The sequence below is a fragment of the Vanessa cardui genome, chromosome Z (genome assembly GCF_905220365.1).
Source record: "Vanessa cardui chromosome Z, ilVanCard2.1, whole genome shotgun sequence".
Taxonomy (NCBI): domain Eukaryota; kingdom Metazoa; phylum Arthropoda; class Insecta; order Lepidoptera; family Nymphalidae; genus Vanessa; species Vanessa cardui.
The window spans coordinates 10,079,254-10,106,426 of record NC_061154.1 but is presented as its reverse complement, the minus strand read 5'-3'; the positions used below and the strand labels follow the sequence as shown (position 1 = coordinate 10,106,426).

The following is a 27,173-nucleotide window of genomic DNA, read 5'->3' as shown; positions in this document are numbered from 1 at the left end:
ACAGACAAGAACAACGCCCAGCATATGCTGGAGAAGTACTAGGCGTCGGAAGGAGATAGATAGACCTTTGTCCACGGGGTTGGACTAGATTCTTGTCGTCAATTCTCCACAAGAAATCAGCGTGGAGAGCCTCCTTGCTTGTCACTTTGAGATCTCGGACGAATGGGACGAGGGGCTCACGTGTCGTTTTGGTTGAATAGCACGGTCTCAAATATGCCCTAACGCTGCGATACAAACGAGTGAAAAGTGGAGAGGGTGAGAACGCCTACACTCCTGAGGAAAATTTGGTCAAACCAGAATTACAGGAGGCGTGAATGATTTACTTTGACATAATCTTGCTGCATCTCCGATTCGTGTCGAAGACGGCGGTCGAAGTGGGCAAGATTCCCTCATAACAAGGAGCACAGCCCTTAGGTTCAAGTTTCTGAAGGAATCCTTTGCAGTAAATGTAAGCTATATAATATATCAAGATCATTATATTATATCTAATCAATTAATTAATAGTTAGATTGTAATATACCAATGGATGTGCTTTATGGCAAATTATATTCGCCTGAATGATCTGTGGCTTGTTTGTAATTACGCCACATTGTCATGTGATTTTAGTCGATTAACCACTAAATCTAAAGTGGCTAAACACTTAAGTACTAGTTTTCCGTCCCGACTTCGTACTTGTAATTAATTTTTTAAAGATCCCTCTTCCTTTCTCTTCGGGGAGTTAAATTATCAAAAATCTATTCGTAGCGCGCGAGGAGTAACGATGATTATTTTCAAATCATTCAGATATACGGGTATTTCTGACTGTTTATGAAAATAATCAAACCCGTTTTACCATTCCTTAATATTCATATACTGGATTTGTGTTTATAACCATTTCATGCGCGATGAATGGATTTTTTCATGAGAATGACGAATATTTTCCACAAAACTATCCACTTTCTTGCATTAGTGTAGAAAAACTACTGGCTTCTCCAATGGATGGCGGTGCATTTAAATACTCTTGATTCTCAGTTCTTTATACTAATGCAGAGTAATATTTTTTTAAACAATAGTCGCTCGGGTACTTAAGAAGCACCCGTAACACGCAACACACTCATATACACACATGTAAAAGCATCACCACATATAAACACCTAAGACAATTCATTAAGCCGACCAACAACGTTTTCCCTCAAAATTCTTTAGCGCGCGGATTCATAAAAAGTGTCGCCTAACTTATGTAGCTGTTGTAACAAGCAAGTATTTCAAAGAGTTTTATTTACCAGCACGGTTTAAACTAGCGCCGCATTCGCACAAGTAATAACTGTCACTTCTATAAAACACAATAGCGCATTGAAAAAGTGGAACTGGGTGCTTTGCACATTTCGAAATATTTTTTTTGTTATTTCTTCTTTTAGTTGTGATAACAGATTATTACAGCTATACGTTGCGCTGTTTTATAGGAAGCGTAATACCTGGACTAATTATAATAATAAATTTCTTTAGAATAATATGACCAGCGTTATTTAATGAATTAGGTACTACGTCTTTCAAAGTTATTTAAACGCTACTTAAATAAGTAAGTTAAAGAAAAGTTGGAGGCATATTTCTCTGTTGTATGATCATACAAGCAATAAACTTATCTATAAAAGAAAAATATAGATATATATACAAAGATTGTTTTCTTCTTTGCCTTATCTTCTGATATACGAGAGAGAGAAGAATGAATCATAAAGATAAAAAACGTGTACAAATCCAATCCACGAAAACATTGAAATTATCTATAAAAACTATCATTACCTACTACAAAATATCACTATTACAGAGATAATTATACTTCTTATGTAAAACATGTTAAATTTAATATAAAAAGTAATTCATATGCACTAATAACTAGATACAAACGTCTAAAAGTATATTACTATGTCTGAGTATGCATAGTTCAGATTGAGTTGCAACTTTGTGTAGTTGGTATAGACAGCTAAGTAATGGTTTTTGGCATAGTGCTATCAACGTATGGTAGCGCCCTAGTAAAATACTGGGTACAGATAATTCTTTATAAAACCACTAGGCATTAATTACCACGACTTTGCGAAGAATTTATTTTTTGTCCATATATTATGTATTGTATTCTTATTGTCGCTTAAGACCACGCGGTTGTATCATCTATTCATCATCACTCATTATTTTGGATTTATTTACAAATACAATTATTTCACACCGAAATTATGTTGTTATTGAAATTATATTTAAAGACTAATGTTTCTTAAGGTTAGCGTCAAAGTGTAAAAGAAAAATTAAATTCGTAAACAAACTCTTTATAATGTTTATAAGTCTATTTAATTGTTTGGTTTAATTACTTTGCTTGCTATGAAAATATATTAAATTGATTTTATTCGAATCTAAGGCTCGTTAGAAGTAATTTTTACAAAGCTATATCAATGCTATGACAGTAAAAAATCTTATCAAAATCGACTGAGTGCTTAAGCCCTTGAAATTATAAAGATATTCAGAGTTGTTTTCGGATTTAAAACACCAATTTTATTAATGCAATTATACGGTATTACTCACAATTTCATACAAAATATTAAACATGTAAAAGTGTTATTGGCACGCCATAATAAATCAATTAACGCTTTTTATCGAAGCTTACAAAAAGCCATGTTTGGATACGGGATTATGCTCTGAAAGTTTTACAAAATTGGAAATCCAGCTTTAAGCGGCGTCGTAACTTTTTAACAAAGCATTAAATTAAATTTTACAGTCATTAATACCATCATGATCATGTTGTATCAAAGCGAATATTTACTCGCAATTACATAAATACTGATTTCTTACACCACAACGCAAAACAACAAAAAGGTATGACAACCTTTATCTAAATGCCTTGAAAGTATTTCCTTTGAAATTATACATTTTGTTCGACGGAAACAATTTAGGTTTTATAAGTATTTTTCATATCTTTTTGTAGCGTTCCTTGCAGGTTGTTTCAAGTCTTCATATTTTGAGTGAATTGTTTCGAATAATAAATAAAATTTTACAAACTCCCTCCTTTATCTAGTGACTTGCTTATAATGTTGCAGATCTCAAATTCCTAGGTTTAAATGCGGGGTCGAGCCAATAAAAAGTTTCTTTGTATCAGCTCAGAGTTGATAGTTAGCAGAGTTCAAAGGATGTAATCTCTCCGGACGTGACGGATTGCCAACCCATTGTATTATGATAGTGAAGCAGTGAAGCGTGTCCGTATATTTAGAATACTGTGTTAACACAAACACATCTTACTTACTATAATAATATATGCAAAACAAAATATGCACAACTTATTTATCTGATGTGTTAGTTCTACAGACGTACTTTCTATGTTATTAATAAAAAAATAATTTAAAAATATATATATATATATATATAAGCTCTATATTTATTTGAAGAGTATGTAGTATACATGTATCTATTTATATGAATATAAAGCTTATCCTGACCGAGTTCTTCTGTTACGGTTCGCATAAGAATAATTCGTCTAACCGACTTGGAATCATTTCGAGGATTTCGTGGACGCTGCCCCGCAGCCTACACAAAAGAGAAATACATCTCTACAGTAGGATCAAATGCGTCAACTCAGGCTGCTATCAATGTCATTAATGCACTACAAAAAAGGCTATCTATCTATATAGATAGATAGGTCATATGACCCGGACTATAATCACATCATTACATAATGAGAAATAATTATTAATCAAATTAGCTTACATCTATTAAATCAAGACAGTAATTGATATTTAGAAGCATATATATTCAATATTTACATTAACCGTTTAATACAGTTAATGTTAACTAACAGTTATGTAATGTTACATTGTTTTTATACTTCAAAATTTGTAATGTTGTTTGTATACGAGATATACAGGGAAGTTTATATAGGAAGTTTTAATTAGATAGGGTGGAGCAACTATGAACAACGAACTGATGAAAAACAATAAAACAGAGAAACGCAAAGTTTGTTTCCAAATAGCGGTATAGCAATCAGTACTGAGAAACGAAATTCGCAGAATCTAAGATATTTCGCGTCATATATTTGTGAACCTGAAAATATAATCTCGAATTTGAATTACATTTTTCACTTCTCATAAATCAATATTTGTCATACCAAGACGTGAGCCTCAATTAAACTTTTTTAAAGTTTTCTTTAACTAAAAATAACTTACCAAAACCACTTAAATATCAACAATAATTTTAATTGTACTGGTTAATCAGCTTTACGTATTGAAAATGGAAATTATTTGATTTTTTTAAACAATTACAATATTCTTTATTTATTTTTGGTTTTCACGTTCAATATTTGTTAAGAGAAAACAGCGCGCTACTGTAATGCCATGAGTAAATAGAGGTGGTTTTATTCTGCACTAGTTTATGCACGCGGTTTTACTTCCACTTATTTTCCAAATACACTAAAAACATATCCAAGACAAACAAGGAAGCACAATATTATATGTGACTACAACCACTCCATCTCCCAATTATAATTTAAAGATATTTTTTTAATCTGTCTGATCGAAATAATGACTCTTTAAAAACTATTAAAAACTTTTTTTTAATGTATAATTCGTACATAATTTCAATAACGTCTTATGCGAATTAAGATCTCAACCAACTCTAGCACAAGAAGGGTTTAATAGACTAATGATGTAAGAAAGTAAACCGCAGGAATCATTATGGTGACATATTACAATCTATATTAATAATTTCCTTTAATATTAAAAAAATGGTTTTAAGTAACAACATATATCCGCAATAATCGTATTATTGAAATATTTCGATGTTAAATTCAATGACAGGACAGTTCATGTCTGACATTTACGGATGCGTTCAAAAAGTGCATTCCAAAAAATTATTTCAAACGCGAGTACGGTAGTAAGTATATTTATATTCGTTTAGTTTTATTTATTTTACCCGAGGAAAGCCGGGTTCTCATCCAATATTTTAATAACGATCGCAAGTGCCATTTTTAACGATTCATCTTAAATTATATTTAAATACATTGACCTTTGAGTTATTTTTTACGTTGCTGCCATAGAAACTGAAATATCTGTATAATTTTATGTATGAAAACGTTGAATGTGGTATCGCAGAACATTAATTACAGGAGCAGTATGAAACGTAGAGCGTTGGTTTCTATGACGTAGGACACTCAGCAACATGAAAATTCAAAAACTTAGGTATAAAATGAATTTAACATAATATTCTAAATAATATTTAAAACAAATTCACTCACATGTTTGCTTACCAAATATTATCGTATACAAATATAATATTTTGATTTAAATGCCGTAGTTTGACATAATTGCGTGAAACAAACCAGTTTGATAAGCGAACTGCTACGGGGATCGTAATAAAAATAAAATGTTTTCACAAAGTTATATTAACGATACAAAACTGATCCTATGTAAGTTACGTATTGCCTGTTTCCTTTTCGTACGTATGGTACAACTATGAATTGAGATCCAAAAGTGATGAAACAAATTTAATAACGATAAACAGCCTTCAATCGACGTCTCATTAATAACAATGACTCAATAACCGGTTCAAATATGAAACTTCTATAGTCAATATAATAATGACTTTGAATCTTGTAATAGCTAGTGCAATTTGATGGAACAATTTTACTATTCAATATATAAGAACTAAATGCGATATATGAAACAATTACAAACTTCCAGAAATCAAATCAGACGCTCTATAACGAGTGAGTGGTCGCCATCAACATAAATGAATATTAACCATCCCTTACATCACTAACACGCCGCCGACCTAAGGAACTAAGATATTGTCTTATTACATAGGCTCACTCACACCTACAACCGAAACCCAACATTACTAAGTATTATTTTTCGCTGTATATTGGTAGAGGTTCCTACCCAGGCGAGCTTGCAGAAAGCCACTTCCTAGTAAAAAATGTATGGCAGACAAGACATGTTTTAATCTTATTTTAGTTACTTTTAAATTACTTTCCACCGTTACTTAGTAAGTTTGAGGTTGTTAAGTAAAAAACATATTATTATTACTAAATTTGTACAAAAAGAAAATAAGTGAAGAAAATTTAAAGTAAGACTTTTGAAGTCCCGCACAGCTGTATCAAATGACTCCTTTTATTGTATACAACAAGGAGCAAGCAGATAAATATTATTTATTATTACATCTTCAAATCAAACTCAACATTTTGTATGTATATACAATATAAGAGACAATAAATAAATTACATTTCAAAGTTAAGGTTAAATTTTTACTATTTACAGGTAGTCTCATCTTGCTTTGTATGTATATATCATGTTATACTAAAATTAATATAAAATGAAAATAAGTGCTCTGTTTAATTAGAACAATTATGGAAGCAGAAACTAACTTTTGCTTATACTATGCAGCTATTGACTCGCGATCGAGAAATGTGCTCCTACCGTCATACAGTTCACCTAGTACGGAGGGTATGTCCATCGAACTTGAGTTGCTTAGCATTGCTTCATTTTATTTACAGTATATTTTTAATATAAGTTATTAAGTGTTACTTTTCTATGTAAAATAAATGTTATATGTATTTATTGTAAATATTAGCACTAAGCAAGTTGTAATGGGTTAAATAAATAAATAAATATATAAACTAGTTGTCGCCCGAGTCTTCGCTCGCCTTTTGGGATTCGGTCGTCAGGTGTTACTCACAATAAGAAACCTACGTATTATATCTTCCTTGAGATGGAAATAAATAATTAAAATAAAAAGTATTATACTTCATCGTATCCATATCTATATCGAATAAATACTTTGATATCCCCGGAACCACTATTGTATATTGACTAGAAATAAAAATAAGAAGCGAAAACGTCACAATTGCAATTACTTCAATCCCCAAGACGCTAAAGTATCAAGAACTCTTTTGAATTGAAAGTTATTACGACCAACTAGTTCCATTAAAACCTACCCTAGACAAGTATTATATAAAAAATACACTTATAATCTTAGGGTTTTAAAGAGGCATCAAATAAATAATATTGTTAAGCTTTTTCATAATTTACACGAAGCTTTTGTGAGTTCGAAATACAAGTGTTCTCGACACTGCGACCCGTTAAGCTCCATTGTATCTTTTACTTTTAAGGTTTTATGGCACTTTACCTGGCCAATGTCCTCGGAATACCTTAATGTGACCTTCAGGATATAAGATATCATCATCCTCCTGCCCTTATCCCAATTTTATTTGGGGTCGGCGCAGCATGTCTTCTCCTTCCATACTTCTCTATCAGACGTCATCTCACAGGTAACATTCTATCTAACCATATCGTCTTTCATACAATCCATCCATCGTTTCCTTGGTCGTCCTCTACCTCTATATCCATCCACATTCATGCTCAAGGCCTTTCTCACAATATCTTCCTCATTCCTCCGCATTACATGCCCATACCATGATAGCCGCCTTCCACATAACTTCTCAGCTATCGGTGTCACTTTCAAACTACCTCTTATGTACTCATTCCTTACCTCCATTCGCGTAACACCACACATTCATCTCAGCATTCTCATCTCCGCAACATGCAATTGTCTTTCAGTCATCCCTTTTGTAGCCCAACGCTCTGATCCATACAGAACAGCAAAATCTTAAATCTATTCTATATGGATTTAAGTTATACCTTCGTTATTCCAGTCTATACTATTCCTGATTCTTCATGGCATAAGTTAAGTTATCGATTTATAAAATGCTAAAGACTAGCTTATCTTTGAAAACGCATTGCTTAGGTTGTAAAATAATTATTACGCCTTAACCGGTGGTAGCTTCACTTAATTGTAAAATGACGATTCAAAGGTGCTTGTAAAAGCCAACTTGAATAAAGTTTATTTTGATTTGATTTTATTTAATATATATGATAAATAAGATTTAGCCGTCCAGTCCAGGGGCAGTACACATAACTCTGACATTAAGATAGTGCGTTAATTCAACAAAGTTTTCAAGTTTGATTTGAATAACGAACATCGGAATTCTTTAAGATGTATTTTACAGATCTTTTAATTTTTTTGCCATTAAAAAAATAAAAATTGTCATTTACTTTTTTTCGATAAATTCTTATTTCAAATAATAGAATTGGCGAAAGAAATAGAAAACTCATATTTAGAAGGAGGAAACAAGTTCTGTTTGGACCAAATAAATTCTGTTACAAGCGGAAATTAAACGTACGATACAAACATGAAGATTACTGCGACATTTGTTATATAACGGTTATATAACTAAGGCCTATATTTTATCTCCATCGAGTTTGTTCCATTAAATATAAAACCTTTTTGTTTATTCGAATTTTAAAATAACACATTGCATATATCAGAATATAAACTGACTAGGGGTTAAATAAAAAAAAAAACAAATTTATTAAGCAAAGGTTTTGATTTAAGATTATATAATTAAGGATAAAATAAAACGATATTATTATGAAACATTTTTATACAGCGTGTTGTTGGTATGTCTATTTATATACTTTACTGTATATTGGTCTGTCACATAAAATTGAATGAACGCGTCAAGTTCAGCAATCACCATAAACATCTCGATGCTTACCCTTATCGCATTAAGTAATTACTTAATCCCACCTAATGTAACATGAGGTTGTGCTTAATGACTTGTACAACTTTTCCGAATTTATTTCGTATTTACAAGCTTGCCTGAAAAATATATTGGCAATCATAATGAAAACAAAATTCGTAATGAGATGTATTTTAATCAATGACTCATCTTAAAGCAAGAGTTTGTGTTTATGCATTATTACACTACTATTATAAAAAGGAAAAATTTGTATATTTGTATGTGTGCATATAATTAATAAACTCAAAAACTACTGTGCCGATTTCAAAATTTTTCAACTATTGGAAATCTACGTTTACTCTCAGTAACGTAGGTTATATTTACTGCTAGAAACAAATGGGGATCTAAAAAAGTGCCTAAAACGTCTTTCATCGCATGCGTTACGGAAACGGTAGGAGATAAAAAAAATAGGATTGTGAGTGTAAATAGATGACGTGGTAATGCGTAAAAAGTAAGAAAAAAAATAATAAAAAATTTCTTATGTCCACCCGCGAAAAGCCGGGGCGGGCCGTTATTGTACATATACAAATATTTTCATGTTGTATATTGGAGTGTATTTTAGCAAATATGTTTAAATTTATTTTATTTATTATTTTATATATTCGGTATGCAGACGCGTTGGTGGTTAATGGTTAACCCCCCTCCCCCCCATCGATGTAAGCACTTTGTAAATAATATTAGTCAGCTCTTACATAGTACAAATTACTATGCATTCTTATCTATAAAATTCTTTTGACACTAACTTAAAGTCAAAAGATTATAACCTCTTTTTCAAGTGACCCTTCAATGGCCTCCGATGGGAGACTACAAGGTATTAGTATAAGACGGTCTACGCCACATTTGCACATTAGAGCTAGAAGCGTGGCAGGACCTACTGCTTGTTCAGATTTGAATCTATTCTTCTCATGTATCCTCGATTGAAGTTTACTCCGAAATTGAATTTGGAAATTTGTACTCCGCTAATATATGCTTCTTCATGATGTATTCAGTTCGAAATCAAATGAAAATCATATGCTTATTTCGCCAAATGTGATGCATTTCGGAAAATAATTAATGGTACGGAGGAAGAATAAAATGAATGATGTATTAGGGTCGACGAATAAAATGAATGATGCAATAATACAAAGATCAAGGAAAAGTTAACATATCAGAAATTAAATTAAAAAAATAATTGAATTATTTAATTTTAATATATAATCATTAATTACATTCTGGGATGCTTTGTCAAAATAATTTCGCACTATTCTAAGATAAAATTATTGAAAAGTATGTTTCAAAGAAACTTAATGTGAAGTAATTAATATACCCACAGTGACAGGCTATCAAACAAATTCCGACATTTAATTTCTTAATTAAACTCTTTCTACTCAGACTGTCCAGGTCAATAATACGAATATATAAACCGGTGGTAGCGCTCTGTGTTAGAACAACTCTGTCTTCTCATCGACACCATTTATTAGCATTGGCCTAAAAGTTGAGTAATTATAGGCCTAAGAAATGTCCCTCAGGCCTACAATTACATCTTCGTTTCCGTATTTGTTGGTGCGTTGACACACCTCGAAACATCTCCTGACGCTAACGAGCAAATGTTCGTCTACTTTTATTAGCCCGTGCTTAAAAGTTGAGTAAGTCATTGTAATTACAAGCCTAAGAAATGTCCCTTAGACCTACAATTACATCTTTGTTTCCGTATTTGTCAGTGCGTTGACAAACCTCGACACATCTCGTGACCTTAACGAGCAAATGCTCGTTTACTTTTCTAACTTTAATAATAATAAATAAAAAAACAGTAGAGGAATAAGTGTCGTGGAAGTTGATCTTAAGATCTAAGAATGATTGAAGTAGCCGTTCGCATCTCAGCCCTATTGTTAAATTGTGCTCAAATAGAGTTTACTCGACAATGAATAATAATTGAGTTTTATTTATATTTTATTTCAAATCATCAATAGGTAATTGGGATTGTTTCACAAGCCAAAGTAATACTTGAACGGACGAATTTATTTAGTGTTCGAATCTTAAAATATTATACAGTAATGCCCATTAAAATATATTAGTAGTCTTTATTTAGATGCGAAAATGATTTACATTCCAATCTTCAAGGTTTGTAAGAAATACATTTGTCATGCTTTTTAGGTTCGCTTTAATATTATACCTATTTGTGATGTTATTAATTTTAATTATGTTTCATAATATATTCTTGTTACACCGATAGCCGAGAAGATGTGTGGAAGGCGGCTATCATGGTATGGGCATGTAATGCGGAGGAATGAGGAACACATTGTGAGGAAGACCTTGAGCATGGATGTGGATGGATGGATGGATGAAGAGTTCGAGGACGACTAAGGAAAGATGTATGGATTGTGTGAAAGATGATATGGTTAGAAAGAATGATACTTGTGAGATGACGTCTGAAAGAGAAGTATGGGAGGCGAAGACAAGAAGTAAGGACAGGAGGATGATGGTGATGAATATGTTCTTGAAGTAGAACTTGCAAGTGGACTTTATAGTGGTCATCGCCGCCCATAGATATTGGATCCAAAATAAATTTGAATCTTTTACCTACATCGCCAATACGCCAACGTCCTTGAAAGTGAATCTCAACACGAGGTATTGGTTTTTGGCGGTAGAACATGCAATGAGTGTGTACCTACTCAGACGCATTTGTAGATAGTCCTAGCATCTTATAATTTATTAAATTTACAACTTAAAGACATCAATCATATTAACATACTTATATATCTTTACTTTCAACCTGGTTATATATTGCTATATACCACCACAATATACTTACTTACCTTCTTACTTCATATCCCCCAACGTTTGGCCAACTTTGGAAAATTGAATAGAGTAGGTACTTTTTGTGAGTGACATTATAATCCAAAACATTTGCGTAGGTGTAGTTGTAAAAAAACAAAGCGTCTATAACAAAAGTGTTTGTTGTTTATTATTCTTTAAAAATATCCACAAAAAATATATTATATTTCGTTAAGCGTCGTTCTCAAAATGTGAACCGGAGCGTGTGAGACGCATCTTCAATAGTTAAATATATTTTAAAACGACTATTTGCATGCAGTTTTTAAAATTTGTCATGTGTTGGTACTTTTTAAATACTCAGAGCTGAATAATTTAAATATTTTTAAATACATGATTTTAAAAAAGTAAAAATTTGTTATTTCTTAATTTGATTTATTTATACATCACCCATTTGCTGCTAAATATTTTCATGTACCTACAAATGGTTTTTTCAACCTCCGTTTTACGAGTTTCGTAAAATCCGTTTGTAACAAATTTACATACATACACATTCCACATTGTACATACAATCGAGTTCATTATCAATCAGAGAGTTTACTTATATACATATATTTATATAAGATAATATATAACGAATCTTCAAAAAAAATAACTGACTGCAATCCTTTGAAGTATGAAACAAAGGTATCTTTCCTCTCTTAAACATAGTTATATCATTATTTCATTCTTCCAAGCTGACATGAAATGACATAACTTATAATGACATGACATATAATTATAACGGCATAACAAGAGCGTGGTGTTTGCTTTTGGGTCCGCGATCTCCGATTGGATATATTCTCTGCCACTAGGCCATCTTGTCTTCAATATTTATTAATGATAGTAATATATTTTACCGCTCGATATATCTAGTGCATACAACACGATACGTTGCAATTATCTCAGTTGCAGGTTTGGCGTGTACGGAAACAATAAACATCTAAACTCGACTCAGTGCAAAACACAGCAAAGTTGTTACGTAACGCGGATATATTGACAAACATCTTATGACGTATGAATATACATACCGAAAAACATTCTTAGTGAAATTACACATTTTTATTTAAAAACTTATTCGAAAATCATAATTAATTTATAAAATATTTCAAGATCCTTTAAACTATTTTCCGTTTTGGTAAATTTTAATTAAAATTCATCCATTATTATTACGTAAATACTTTACCTGAACCACGCAGCGGCCATTCCCGTAAAAGCGCGATTATGAACGTTTCTACAAACGAACCAAAAACCAAGCATAGATTGTTATATTGCATTTCATGTCGAAATATGAGAACAAACTAAGAAAATCACGTAACGGAAACTCCTAGGAGACCTAATTAGCTATATCGCTCGAGGTAATTAAGAATACACGTTTAATTTACATTTTAATTCTGAACTACACTAAAACAAATAAAACAAATGACCGTCCCATGTAGTATTTCATTAAATAACCCTCGCAAAAACCTAAATTCATTATACGAGATTCATTTATGTATTACATACATATTTGTATATAACCACAAATGCATACTGTCTGAGATTTATTTCCTAACTGACCTAGATTTGGGCGACTAAATCACTAATCTTGTAGTGCTTTGGCTCTCTCTTACAAACTATGAGTATTAACATTTATGGAATTTAGTAATATGGCATAGTTACTAAACAATTATTTACAACACGATATTATAGCAATAACTTAATTAATTGCTTTTGCGTTTCTGCTCAGCGAATATTCTTAATAGAGTCAATACTTCAAAAATTTTGAGTGTTATTAATTAAGGATGAAATATGAGATGTAAGTATAATCAAGATTATTTTTAAATTAATATGACGTAAGTGCAGAGCGAATTCATTTCTTCAATAGCAATATTTGTGATTGATAGGACAATTTCTTCGTCGTTTCAGATACGTAAAGATCGTGAAAGAATAGGAGTGTGACCGTGGAACCGTATCGTAGTGGTTTCTGTCAGGGTGATGGAGTACGCATGTGCATTCTATCCAGGAGGGTAGTCTGAATAGTCGCACGAGAAGGTAATAAACAAAACTGTTCCTAGAAAACGGAGGTATTTTGCAAAACAAACAATGCTCTTAGATCTAATAGAAAAACAACATAACTGCACCGTGAAATTGACGCACAGTTATCGATACGATTATTTAATGTATTTTTTTTATTACAAGAATAATCGAAGTGAAGACACTTCGTCACTTTTCGGTCAAAAAAAAATAGAGTTAGAATTTTTGCAGCGCCATAGTAAGCAGCAGTTACATTTTTAATTAAACTAATTAACAAGGGTGCATCATATGTGATCTCCTCTATTATTTATTTATTGCGTTAGCGTTGCGTATATACGTTTATTAAAGGCGATTTATAAACTAAAGCTATTTCGACCTATATACTACAACATGGGATCCAAACATGGTACTCGGGACTGTCTGCTTCTGGTACCCTAATAATGATATAGACTCAACCAATGCAAAAAATATAATAATAATAATGAAGATTATTATTAGCCACAGGAACTTCTTCAAACGTCACGCTTATTCAAGTCGTTAACATCAATAATATAATCTTATCCCTCTGGTATAAAGATCACAATATTTGATATAATAAAGCCGCCTATTTTTACGTTATTTTATGGACAACCCAAGCATATGCCCTGCAAAGTCATATCATAGTCAAATACAGATATACCGTTATTGAGCTGTAAGAAACCTCATATACATATAAACCTCGTATCTTCTGAAACCATAAGTAGGTGGATCAAGCAGAGTCTATCGGAGAGTGACATTGATGGTTCTGTGTTTAGTGCACTCAGCACTCGTCAGAGTAGCAGCATAAGCAGGACTGCATTGACACTATTAGAAAGACAGCCGACTGGACCAAATCATCTGTGTCGTTTGCTCGGTTTCATAACCTACCTATAATATGTGATGGAATGGAATTTGTTCACTTAATAATGGTAATTAATTATATAAATGTAGTACATTTGTATAATATTAAATGATAAATTTTCAAATAAATAAAACCCACGAATTTGTGAAGAATAAAAGTTTTTGTTGGTTACATGAATATTTTATTGAGACGGCTACATAAACCATAATCCATAATAACCATCTCTGAACAACTTCTTAGTTAATTGTATCTTCGAATGTAGCGACGAATATATAACATATGATCAAATGAATGTCTTGAAGTGAATTTCGATCATTATTATATGAATCGCTTCATTCGAACAATGTCCACCCACCCGAGGAAAGTATAAAAAAATTCTATGGTATATCTCTAAACACGAATGAAGTGACAAGTGACAGTACGAAATAATAAAGGGAGCTAGCTATATATAGAAAAAAAGTAAAAAGAGGTCGATTATGAATCGATTCTCTAAATGTGCAAACAATGCCTTAAAATTTATCAATACGATTATTTCATGTGTTTTTTTTTATTATAAGAATAATCGAAGTGAAGACAGTTCGTCTGTTTTATATATTAGTTTCTGTTTTACACATAAAATATATCAGAGAGAGAAAGAGAGAGAAATAACGAAAAAAGTCTAATGTCGCATGGTACATTGTATCTCGAAAATAACTGAGTGTGTTTAACATTAACATTTTCAGCGTAATATATAAAAGTATAGAATTAAAAGAAGTAGTCCCTTATTTGACTTACGATTGCATTGGTATCTCGAACATGAAACGACTAAACAGGAATAAAGAATTGATTTATTGTCATCGTACAAATGGCTTGTTTTTCCCGTAGATATGCCAAAATAAGTATTTCGTTTACTTCTCTCCAGTTTACGCCCTACGATGTCCTCAACAAGGAAAACAGCTATTATTTATATCGGCCGGAGCGAGGACGGATTTAACTGCTAACACAGACATATCTACGCCAGATTCATATTAACATTTGTATTTGTATTCCACGTTAATTTCATTGCAATCATATTTATATAATAGTATATTTGTGTGCGTGTTATTTATTATTAAGGCGTGATTAAATATAATGAACAATTATGTTAATAAGGTTTTTTTATACAGTAAGTACATCACGTAGCAATAGATGAATTATTATTTTTAATTTATTCAATAATAATATCGAATTACTCATAAACTTATTTCATACCGTGTTTCTTTAGTTAAAAATGTGTCATAAATTTTGTAACAATAAATTCGCTTATTAACGTACTGCTTCTGTTCTTTTTTCATAATTTTACAACTTCTCATGATATAAAATTATATAACAATTAATTAAGTCTTTATATGTTATCCTTTAAGGTAATCTTTATTACATAAACTAACTAAAAAATTGAAAATCAAATATATGATAATTTTATTTTAATATTAAAAATTACAGAAATGAAATTCGAAACTAATTAAAAATATTTGTGTTAATAAAATGATATATGTAATTATATGAAATCAAAAATAATAGTCGTTCTGTTTGCAGGTCATCTCCGACATAGGGCGGCTGAATAATATGTAATAACTCGCTTTAACGTGATCTTACATATTACTTCGCCTAAGCGGCAGCGAGTGACCTAAGCCACCAAAACCATGGGCAAGAAGAACTCAAAACTAAAGCAAGACACGATCGACAGGCTGACTAACGCAACATACTGTGAGTAAAAACAAACAATTATTATTATTAGCCGCACTGATAAAAATGTTATTGTTAATCCAAGCGCTACTTTGTTAATTATACTCAATACAATAGAAATGATAAACGAGTCGAATCGACCCAAATTCCTGAAGGATCATTAGTACAAACAGTTGTAATAAACTTGCTGGCTTCTTGTATAGAACAAAGACTATCTTTATCTAACACCTATTGTTAGAGTGAGAACAAAATAGTTCTCCCTGTGGAAATTACGTTTGCGTAGCATTTGCCAGCGCAGAATGGGGACTTGGCAAATTGCGCATTTGAACCGACTAAAGCCTCCTTTAGGGCAAGTGGCATTATAAGTGGAAATCGATTCATCAACCGCCGCTTTTATTGTTCGGTAATTAAGAATCGTGGAACAATCTGAATGTGATATGAATTAACATAAGATTACTTACATTACTAACAAACTAACGATCACTGAATGCTATACAAAAATTGTTAACTTTGTATATTTTTAACAAATAGTAGCTTTTCTTTTTTAATTTTAAAAGCTGAAGGAAATTTCACGGTTTCGAATGTACCTAAAAATGTTGTTCACGTCAGTCTTTGTTGCCGAGCCTTACAATAACTGCCGTAAATGATCAGATATACGATTTTGCAAGCTAGAGTTTATCAACTCTATTCAGAGTAAGCATTATTAATTGTCTCTCAACTATATACTAGGATTCATGTGGCTGAATTTCATTAAAACTAGACACCTAGATTTCCTCACGGTGTTTACCTTGTATATGTTGTATGTGATGAATTAAAACACAAATTAAGCACCTGAAATTTCAGTGGTGCTTAACTGGGTTTGAACCCGCAAACATCGGCTAAGAGCTTGAGCTTTTCTAATTCTAATAATAACTTATCGTATTACAAAAATACTTCGCGAATATACAAAAAAAAACTATCAAAGAAACTCAATGAGGCGTTCCTGCCACTGAGAAGAGATATCTTCGAAATAAATACATACGTACGTGATATCGAATATGTTACAGTCATAACGCTATCAAAAATATTTCTGACCGAATTAATAGTTGAGAAAGATATAATTTATCTTAAGAAAATCCATTCTACTAGAAAATAGTATTAAATTATCGTCATATAAAACGTTTTTAAAGATGACGAGCTTACAGATTTGAAAATAATGAGTCTAAGCAATTTCGCGTGTCACCAGTTCGAAGTAATTTTGACCGGAAAAGAACTTTGACTGTAACGTATAAAATATGAATAGTTATTTCAATAACCTTCCAATCAAAAAAATCGTAGTGAAGAGCAATTTAAAATACATAGAGAAATCTATCCTTTAATACTAATATTATAAAGGTGAAAGTCACTCTATCTATTTGTTTGTCACTCTCTCACTACATATATATATATATAAATACATATATATACTAAATTTAGTATGAAGCAAATTTGAACTCCAACGAAAGGAAATGGACTTCTTTGGCTTAACACGTGACAAATATGCCTCTCAAACGAAAGCGAAGACACGAACAACAACTAGTACAAATATGAAAATAACAAAATATGAACTATAAAATGAGAAATGAAACAATAGGATTTTTAGTAAAAAGGTGTTATTAGTACAATGAAGCTGTCTGAATTCGGTGCCAAGTCCTTGAAGACTTTTTTTGTACATTTACATATTAGGCCAGCGGGGCATTCGCAAAGCAATCGCGTCGAATATAAAACCCTTTTTTTAAGGAGTGTTATTCTGTTTGAAATCACTTCGTATCTCACCCGTGAAATGTGTGTTCTTAAATTTAAGGATAAATATTATTATTAAAATTTAATGATTTTATATAAAAACTCGAATTTTGTCTCTACTGAAGAATACTGCTGTTGGTAGTATAGTATAGTAGGTATCATAATCAAAAAGCGTGGAAGATTCTTAATTAATTTTAAACGAACCCTTAAATTAATTTTAAACAAACTCAACTAATTGAAATAAACAAAATTAATAGACAGTTTTATTTTAAAGATATATTGAAATATTTTTCAGCCCATGTTGTTATTTTATTAAAATATAGTATAGAATGTTATACGTTAAAGTTCGTTTATTTTAATAACCCATCGGACCCTACGAAATTGGATTGTATTTCGACGCGAGTACAATGGTCCGAATAATTCCAGATTGTACCTCCTTTTTTATTGCTTACAAACCGGTGTTACTGAGAAGTATTACAGGCATTACGAAATTGAAAATATACGTTATAACCATAGCAGATTCGTATAAAAATAATAGGAATACATTTCCATTAATCCTATTATCTTTTTCTAAACATTTGATTATCACTTCTTTATATTATTTTATTAAGATTAAATATTTGAATTTATAAATAACTGTGAAAATATCAATATTGATGTTTATTGTTGGACAAATGATTTTCCAACAAAATATTGCTCGTCTCCCCCAACTCGGCGTAATTTATGATTTTGCTTTGTCAAGCAATTAATGTAACAGCGACAATACCGTGATTCATGAAATGCCTGTGCGTGTTGAACACCAATAAAATGAAAGGCACGCCTCCCTACGAAAACCCCGCAACACCATTAAAAAAAGTCTCAATTTCAGTAATGTTAAATTCTTCCAAACACATTTTTGTACAGATAGTAACTGGAATTCGTTTTTTGTTAATTCGTAGGAAATTTAACTCATTATAATAAAATTTTAAAAGACTATTACAGTTATAAAATTTAACAACACACGCTATTATCAAGATAGTACTAATATTATAAATGTGAAAATAATTCTATCTGTATGTCGCTCTTTCACAACCAAATTGCTGAACCGATTTTGATGAAATTTGGTATGAAGCAAACTTGAACTCCAAGAAAGGAGTTAGGCTACTTTTATTCCTAACATATGGAAACCAACGCACTAAAACGCAAGCGAAGCTGCGGTCTTCCACTAGTATCTCATAAATGAGATGGCGCTTGCTTACCACCTGCACTACTGATCTCAAATTATAGATACACATCTAACGATACAAGTTACGCTTGAATTTTATTGATTATCATTTCTTTTATACCTTTTCTATTATATTTTAAAGTACAATTTATAAAATTCATTTAATAAAGCCGCAAATTCTTGAAAACTCAACTACTATATCTATAATTATTGTCCTATCTCATTATTACTTTATTATACGAATTTTTTCCCAAGGCCAATATAATAGTGTTACGTATAGCTTACAATACAATTAACTAATGGTAACATAAACACTGATTGAATTATGTAATATAGATTTATATCTCAATTAATAGCGTTCATTTAGAAATGGCACTATTCGTATTTTGATGTAATTGCGAGTTCGAAACTTAGCTTTATGGGCTAGTTTAGTGAAGAAGTTTGTCAGTCGGCGCCGCTACGGCTACGTAACATAAGTAACGACGCGGTGACCTACAGAACCCTCACTTTGTAACAATGTTAACGTATCAACACGATGAATGTCGCTGAAAGTTTCTCGAGGTGAAAGAAGTTACAATAACATCTCCGAACGTAATTGTCTCTAAACATCTTTCGACGACAATGTATTCTTACGAATTTCCTTGCTTACAAAGATTTCAAGTCAAAGGTAATAACTCAACGGTATTTTAGAGTTTTTCATATACATATATTATATATACTGAAAATAAATATAAGTCACATTTATAATAATTCCAGTTGTGTGAACGAGGAATTCAATTGAGAAAAATGTCGGGTTAAGCTTAGTTAAACTGTAAATAATCTAAACCTTAAATATTATTATTAGAATTTTTTGTCTATATATTGTCGCTAAATTTACTAAAAACGAAATATATTGCAGTACATCCAAGGGCACGATAGTGGCCCCCGCCGAGGCGAGTCAAGCGAAACGCAAGGGTGCCTTTCCCAGAAGCGCTTCATCTTATTTGAACTCTTATAACTTTGGTTTGCATTATACTACATAAACCAAATTCTTAAGATATATTTTGTACAGTGGATTTATTAAACATATGAAGGTTTAAATGCATGGCTCTTATGATTTAGATTTTAATCTAATATCTAAAATATCAGATCATCAAAATTGTTATGGTATTTCGAAATGTCCCAGAAAACTGGAATTTGTTATGTAAACTAATTTTACTGTTATTAATACCCCCAACCCTTAAACAAAGGAATGGACTGTATGAGACTTGAGAAAATTGATATTGTCTCTACATGACATCTGATAACTTTTTGACAGCACGAGATATATGGTTTCTTCTTGGCATTATTTTTGACGGGATATATTTATTTACTGAGAAATAGAATCTCCTTAATATAAATTTTATGAGGATAAAATTAACAAAGGTTGTTGCTATGATGATTTTATTTTCAAATTTCTCAATGTATTTGATGTTTATTTTTTTTTTCATTACTCTTATATAAACTAACATAGAAAGCCCAATCAAGAATTCTGGCAGACTCTTGATATTTCATTTTTATATCAATATGAATATTTCCGATTGCAATCGGATTGGATTTGAATATTTCATATTTATTTTTAATACTTCCATAAAGGTACGTGGAATGACCTAGTGGTAAGAATAGCTGAATCTTAACCGATGTTTGTAGGTTCAACTCTGAGCGAGCATGATTGAAATTAATTTCATTCAATTATAAATCTGACACATGTGTATCTACCAATATATGCACCAAATTGCAGAGAGAGAGAGAGAAGTATGGAGGAATAAGGTCATAATTACTTAAACGAAGATGACATCTCATTCCAGCAAGCGAATTTTACTGTTTCCTTTTTTTTAATTTATGAAGGTCTCTGGTAAAGAAACATCAACGAAGTTAGCGCATGAATATGAATATTTAACGAACTAAAATAATACTGAACCTAATTAAATGAAACGCGTAGTAACACGTTAACAAGTCACTAATGAACGTTGAGCATTAGAAAAATTTATAAATGTAAGTGTGGATTTAGGTCAACATTGCAATTGCCTCACAGAACACATATTAGCAAACGAATAAATAAAACGTGCATTGAAGCAATATTGTAAAATTTTGGCAGCGTTCGCTCCCCTGAAAATTCACTATTGCCAACATTCTGAAAACTCTTTTCATTCTTCAATGGTTGTTTAAACTTAATGTGCTATGTCTGTTTATTAAGTCAAATTCACATGTTACTTCAATTGAGGCAATCCACCTTCAAAATATATCTGGAACGAAACAAAAGAAATATTCTTTTGTTAAGCTTGTCTCTTCCAAATTTGGACACAATTCAGTTTAATATTTAGTTAACTGATATTTAGTTGATCAAATAACAAACTGGGCTCTGTCACTCAATAACCGAGATGGTCCAATGGATAGAACGCGTGCATCTTAACTGATGATTCCGGGTTCAAACCCAGGCAAGCACCGCTGAATATTCATGTGCTTAATTTTTGTTTATAATTCATCTCGTGCCCGGCGGTGAAGGAAAACATCGTGAGGAATCCTGCATGTGTCTAATCATGTGTTCATTCTGTCGAAATCATCAATTTCATCGAAATTCTACCACATGTGCATTCCACCAACCCGATCATCAAGTTTTAGGTATTAAAAGTCTACGTCATTCCTTCCTTTCAGCTTCAGTTCACGCTTAACGCATTAAAAATTTCATCAAATTCTGATCAGTGGTTAGGTCGTGAACGAGTAAGTTAACAGTTCCATTGATAGGGCTATTATTTCATTTATTATATTAGCACTTAGACAATGTTATGATGCCAGTACACTTGGTCTTTGTTTGAAACGATGTGTTTTTTAATGTGTTGCTTACTTGATATAGAACATTTATATAGTAGAATAGATCATAGGTTGTTGTGAAAGAACTTTTATGTTATAATATTCAACTATCTGATAAATTTCTGATTGTCTATAATCATAGTACACATTGATTTGAAAATCAAATCCTTGTGGATTCCCCTCAAGATTTAGAAGTGACAGAAATTAACCAAAAAGTGTAAAAGTCGTATCTCTCACATTTTTATCCCAATATTATGTATTTATATTTAATATATCACATCTGCCTTTTTGTTATTGACCTTTCAAAAAAGCCTGTCAATTAGTTAAGCAGAAATGACCCCTTTATCTCTGACCCATTTTACTCCTATAGTTTGGCTAAAAGCGTGACACTTTAAAGAGCAGAATGCTACCGTGACTTTCAATAATAAATAAATACACCATTATGGACGGAGTGACGAATCAAAATACAGGTCGTTGCCATGTTTACATTACCAAGTTATAAAGTAATAAAATTTGATTAAACAGTGTGAACTAAAGATTGTTGACTTTTAAAAATCGAAATCAGTCTTAAAGTCAACTAGTCTATTGTACGACTATATTATTATTTTAAGAGTAATAGATTGGTTTACCACTGTTCTTGTCTTTCCCTCTATCAACAGACAATGGCGTTGGTATAAGTATATATATACTACATTTCATTCCTTAGCCAAAGAACGTCAATACATGCGGTCTATTATTTGATGTCCTTTGTACATATAATTATATCACTTACCCCTCAAATGTACATCAATACAAACACAATAATATGAGATCATTGGACACAAACTTAGTTTATAAGTTAGATTTTTTAAGTTAAATTTGTCATGTACGAGTGAAATATTGCAATTGAAATCTTAAACGTCGAGTATGAGAAACTTCACATAATCGATTGAACTGCAATTAGTCTTCGGATACAAATTATTGATAATAATACATTCCAGTAAACTAAATACATTTAAGATTAGGTATCAATCAAAGCTAACATTTAAAAGAACAAGTAACCAGTAATTGTGCCATTCCTGGTCTAAGAGACCTATCTCCATTTGGGCAGAAAATTTGGAGTTTATTTGGCCGATTCTCCACGGGTTAATGAATCTAAATATGGCAGATTATCATCCGATACAATAATGTTTCAGCAAGACGATTTCCATCCCCGTAGGGTTTTATAATTATGTACAAAAATTTAGGCGCTTTCCTTGAACCCGCAAGCATCGACCTCGGTTCTCTTTTAAAAGTAGTTTTATATTCATTACATTGTGAAAGTTATATTCTCGAAAACTTCAATGTTGCAAGATTTTTTACTTCATTGAACACCGAAATAAAGATGCTCAGTGATGGAATGATGACTTGGGACATAATGGGAGTAAGGTGTACACAATGTTTCGTCGCCTTTATTCTTTTGCCGCGGGGTTTATGTTCCTGAATTGCCCTTGTGTTTTGAGGCCAAATCCCAATCGACTTAAAAGTTACACGGCACCAACCAGCGCTCTCAAGCAGTAAATTCAAGGAAATCGAATGAGGAAATTTAGGGATTCTATCCTTTTGTCCATTTTATATATAAACTAATTTGATTATACTTCATTATTATTATTATATTAATAAAAAAATGCAAAGTGAAATATTTTATAAATGCGCTATTATTATACAAAAGCTGTAAACGTAGAGGGTAGGTCCGTATAGTAAAACCGTATAATAGAAAAAGACACCTGCGGGTAGAACTAAGGTGGCAATATTTGGACATTTTCAGGCAAATCGATACACTCATTTTAAATGATCACATTCATATGCGAGCACAGTTCAAGAATTGTTCAATTCAAAAATAAATATATATTATCATCGAAACCAATAAAACAAGTTTTCAAAGCTATTTTTTTTTTAAATATTTATCAGTATTGGCCCGTAATTTAACTAGACATTACGGAACATATTATCTAAAATAAAATCATTATCGTCACCAAATAGTGATTATATGAATTTCTAAAACCGCATCCCGTACTATAACGTACTAAGCCAGGTACTAAATGGATTACATGGCTGAAGGGACTTGGCTTATATTAATTAAAATTCATTTTAAACTAAATCGTCATTCAAATGGAATTCTTAAGTAAATATTCAGTCAGTGGATAGACAATATAATTATAAACGAATATAATATTATGTGTGTATTTTAACAAAGACACACGGTTTTCTGAATTCACAACACGGCTTGTATTGTAGTATAGGAGTTAGTTGCATTTTTTTAAATTGATTTAATTATTTAAAACAAAGAAAAATAAAGAAATAACATAGTGACCATTTAAAAAAAATAATATTACACCATTCGATTTAGTATCCATGAACAAAAGTTGAATCATGTGTGATCAAATGTATTTTTAAGAATCAACCTTCAACAAGAATCCTTGTACTTTTAAGAATATTTTTCCTCAATTAATCTTTATATTAATAATTCAATAGAACATAAATATCGTTTGCCAGCAAAAATCAAGGTTGACGGGAGTTTATCAATACGTCCATCTCCTATAAAGCTGTACCACAAACTCATAAGTTAAGATAACGCCAAACATCAATATTTTATTGGTATATTTCAGTAAGACACGTAACATTTTGGATTCGTTTTGCCAGCATATTGATAATACATCTCATGTTAGATTCCGTTATATATAAAATACTGGCAGATCTAAAATGTCGAAGTTGATGCTTATCAAAAGAATTGTTAACTTAAGATACTAATAAATTCAACGCCTTACCTACAGTAACACAGTAAGGAATATAGAAGGCACAACTTTATGACAAAATATTGAAAATCATTTTAGTTCACTAAATTCTTAAAACAATTTTAGTTAGCAGTATTCCTTAGACTCAAAGTATTATAATTTTTAATTTTTAAATTCAAAGTATTAAGCAATTAAACGTCACACACAATTAATACAATGTATGATAACTTTATTTGTGTTTTATGTGCATTAGTATGACGATAATATTCGGTAACAAGCTGGAAAAAAAGTTAATTTTCAGCTAAATAAATCGTACTTAGCGGAGGCAAAGTCGGAAAGACTACTTCCGAGTTCGGTAACTTCAGAAAGTGGGATAATCCCGATTATAATCTTGCTATATAGTTTTTAGCTCAGTGGTACAATTTTTATGTGGATAAAAAGAGTGCTTTTTTAATATTAATATTAAAAATAAATTTGTTTGCATAAAAAATATGACGACCACCGTGGTCGAGTAGTGTGTACACTGGTTTTCATGTGTACACCATTTATAGGTCCTGAATTTGATTCCCGCCGAGTCGATGTAGAAAAAAATTATTAGTTTTCTATGTTGTCTTCGCGTGGGTGTTTGTGGTATCGTCGTTACTTCTGATTTTCCATAACACAAGTGCTTTAGCTACTTACATTAGGATCAGAGTACTGTATCTGATGTTGTCCAATAGTTATTTATTTATATAGTTATGTCAGATACTATGGGATCATGAGAAACAGCGCCTTATCATAAGTCTATTTTAAATAGACATCCTTTGTTTTAACTTTCCTACAATATATGGTTTTTATTTTATTATTATATATACTACTACTACAAAACTGGGTACAATAAGCGTCTATAAACAACTGCTAGATTAAAGCACGAATGTAAAAAAAGGAATTTCTTGTTTATGTTTGGGAAAGGAGAAAATTTCGGCTTCTTTCTACTATAATATGCGTGTGCCTGCCTCGTGAATCTCTCTGTGTATTGATGAGAATTCCATTAAAATCCATTGCGTGTTTTAAAAGATCCAAGCGTACAATGGAGATGATTTACGTACTTAATAGAGATTATTTGAATCAAAAAAATAATTTTGATGAGATCCGACAGGCACAAGACAGAACAGCTGTTTTTAAGTTATATATATATACATACAGATACATATTTCGTGTTCAGTTAGCTTCTACTCATATTACTATTACCTTATCATAATTACAACGGTGACTGAAATAGGTCAGGTCGATATTATAGAAGATAATTTATTTTACAAAGTTTTAATGGTATATAAGTATAGTTCTTATATTAAATATGGAAAGGCAAACCCTTTCTAATGTGATGCAGCCTTCGAATGAAAAAGAGCCGTTAAGAACAAGCAAGTCACGAACCATTAGGTTTCTACTAAAATGGATAAAAAAACAATGACAACCACTTTAAATATCGCTTCTAGGTTAAGTTAAAGTTATTTTGCAACAATACAAAGTATCAAACTAATGTTATGAACTCGAAACTCGAAAATTTGTCACGTCTCCATATTATTTTTTTATTTTATTTTATGGAATAGGTTGGCGGACGAGAATATGAGTCATGATGGTAAGTGGTAATCATCACCCATAGACAATGACGCTGTAATATTAACTATTCCTTACATCTTCAATGTGCCACCAACCTTGGGAACTAAGATGCTATGTCCCTTATGCCTGTAGTTTTTGTACACTGGCTCACTCACCCTTCAAACCGGAACACAACAATACTGCGTATTGTTGTTTAGCGGTAGAATATCTGATGAGTGGATGGTACCTACCCAGGCGGGCTTGAACAAAGCCCTACCACCAAGTGATTCTGTCTTTTATCCCACTAAGCCGAACATAATTATATTTTAATATGAAAATTTAGATGTGTTTTTTTTTGACATAAATAAAAATTTTAACAAAAAGATAAACAGACTTCAAACATAACACTATTTTAAAACAAATTTCCATGCACTAAAATGTAATAAAAATGATTACGTATTCAAAATATTACTTAGTTCCTCCTAAGTAAAATGAAATGAAAAACATTAGACTACTTAAAAGTCGATTTACGATTATATAACGTAGTTAGAGTTATTGTTATATTTATTTGTAATTTCTTAAGGTATTCTCCTATTGTTTTCTGATAGATATACTGTAGGGTTTTCTTGGCTGAGATCTTCTTGAAGTCGGTTGAAAAATAATTATTGGAAAAAGACGCGGGGAATCTCTAGTAGGTTTAACGATTATACTTTTTATTAAAACGAGTACCTCATCAATATATCGTTGACGTCCCGTGTATAAAAGAGTCTCTCTGAAACGACTTACAAGGCTTCTACTATCTTAAATTTAATATGAAGTACTTCGGGAGTCAATAAATCATCTTTAAGGAACATATGCTGTCATGTAAATAAAAATTGTCCCGATTACACGTTATAGTATAGCTTGACACTAAATAGTGTCATTACTAAAAACATATTTAGGAAAATAAATTGTTATATTTTCGTGAAAGCGTTTTTTTTTTTGTAATTTGAAGACACGTTTTAACTTTTAATAATATCGAAATATACTATTACTTTGATTTTTATAATCTATTAGATAGTTTAAAAA

The 27,173-nt window shown here is 31.4% G+C and overlaps 1 protein-coding gene across 2 annotated transcripts in view; it reads left to right on the top strand.

Moving 5' to 3' along the window:
* LOC124543134 (frequenin-1) overlaps window positions 1–27,173 on the top strand; it is a 201,234-nt gene that overhangs the window by 74,807 nt on the left and 99,254 nt on the right. Inside the window, exons 2-3 of one of the 2 annotated variants that reach the window (XM_047121201.1) lie at window positions 13,289–13,414; window positions 15,831–16,001. In XM_047121201.1, the coding sequence (XP_046977157.1) occupies window positions 15,938–16,001 (64 nt within the window). In that variant the 5' untranslated portion in view covers window positions 13,289–13,414; window positions 15,831–15,937. The remainder of the gene's footprint in view (window positions 1–13,288; window positions 13,415–15,830; window positions 16,002–27,173) is intronic. The other variant, XM_047121203.1, reaches the window with a different exon arrangement.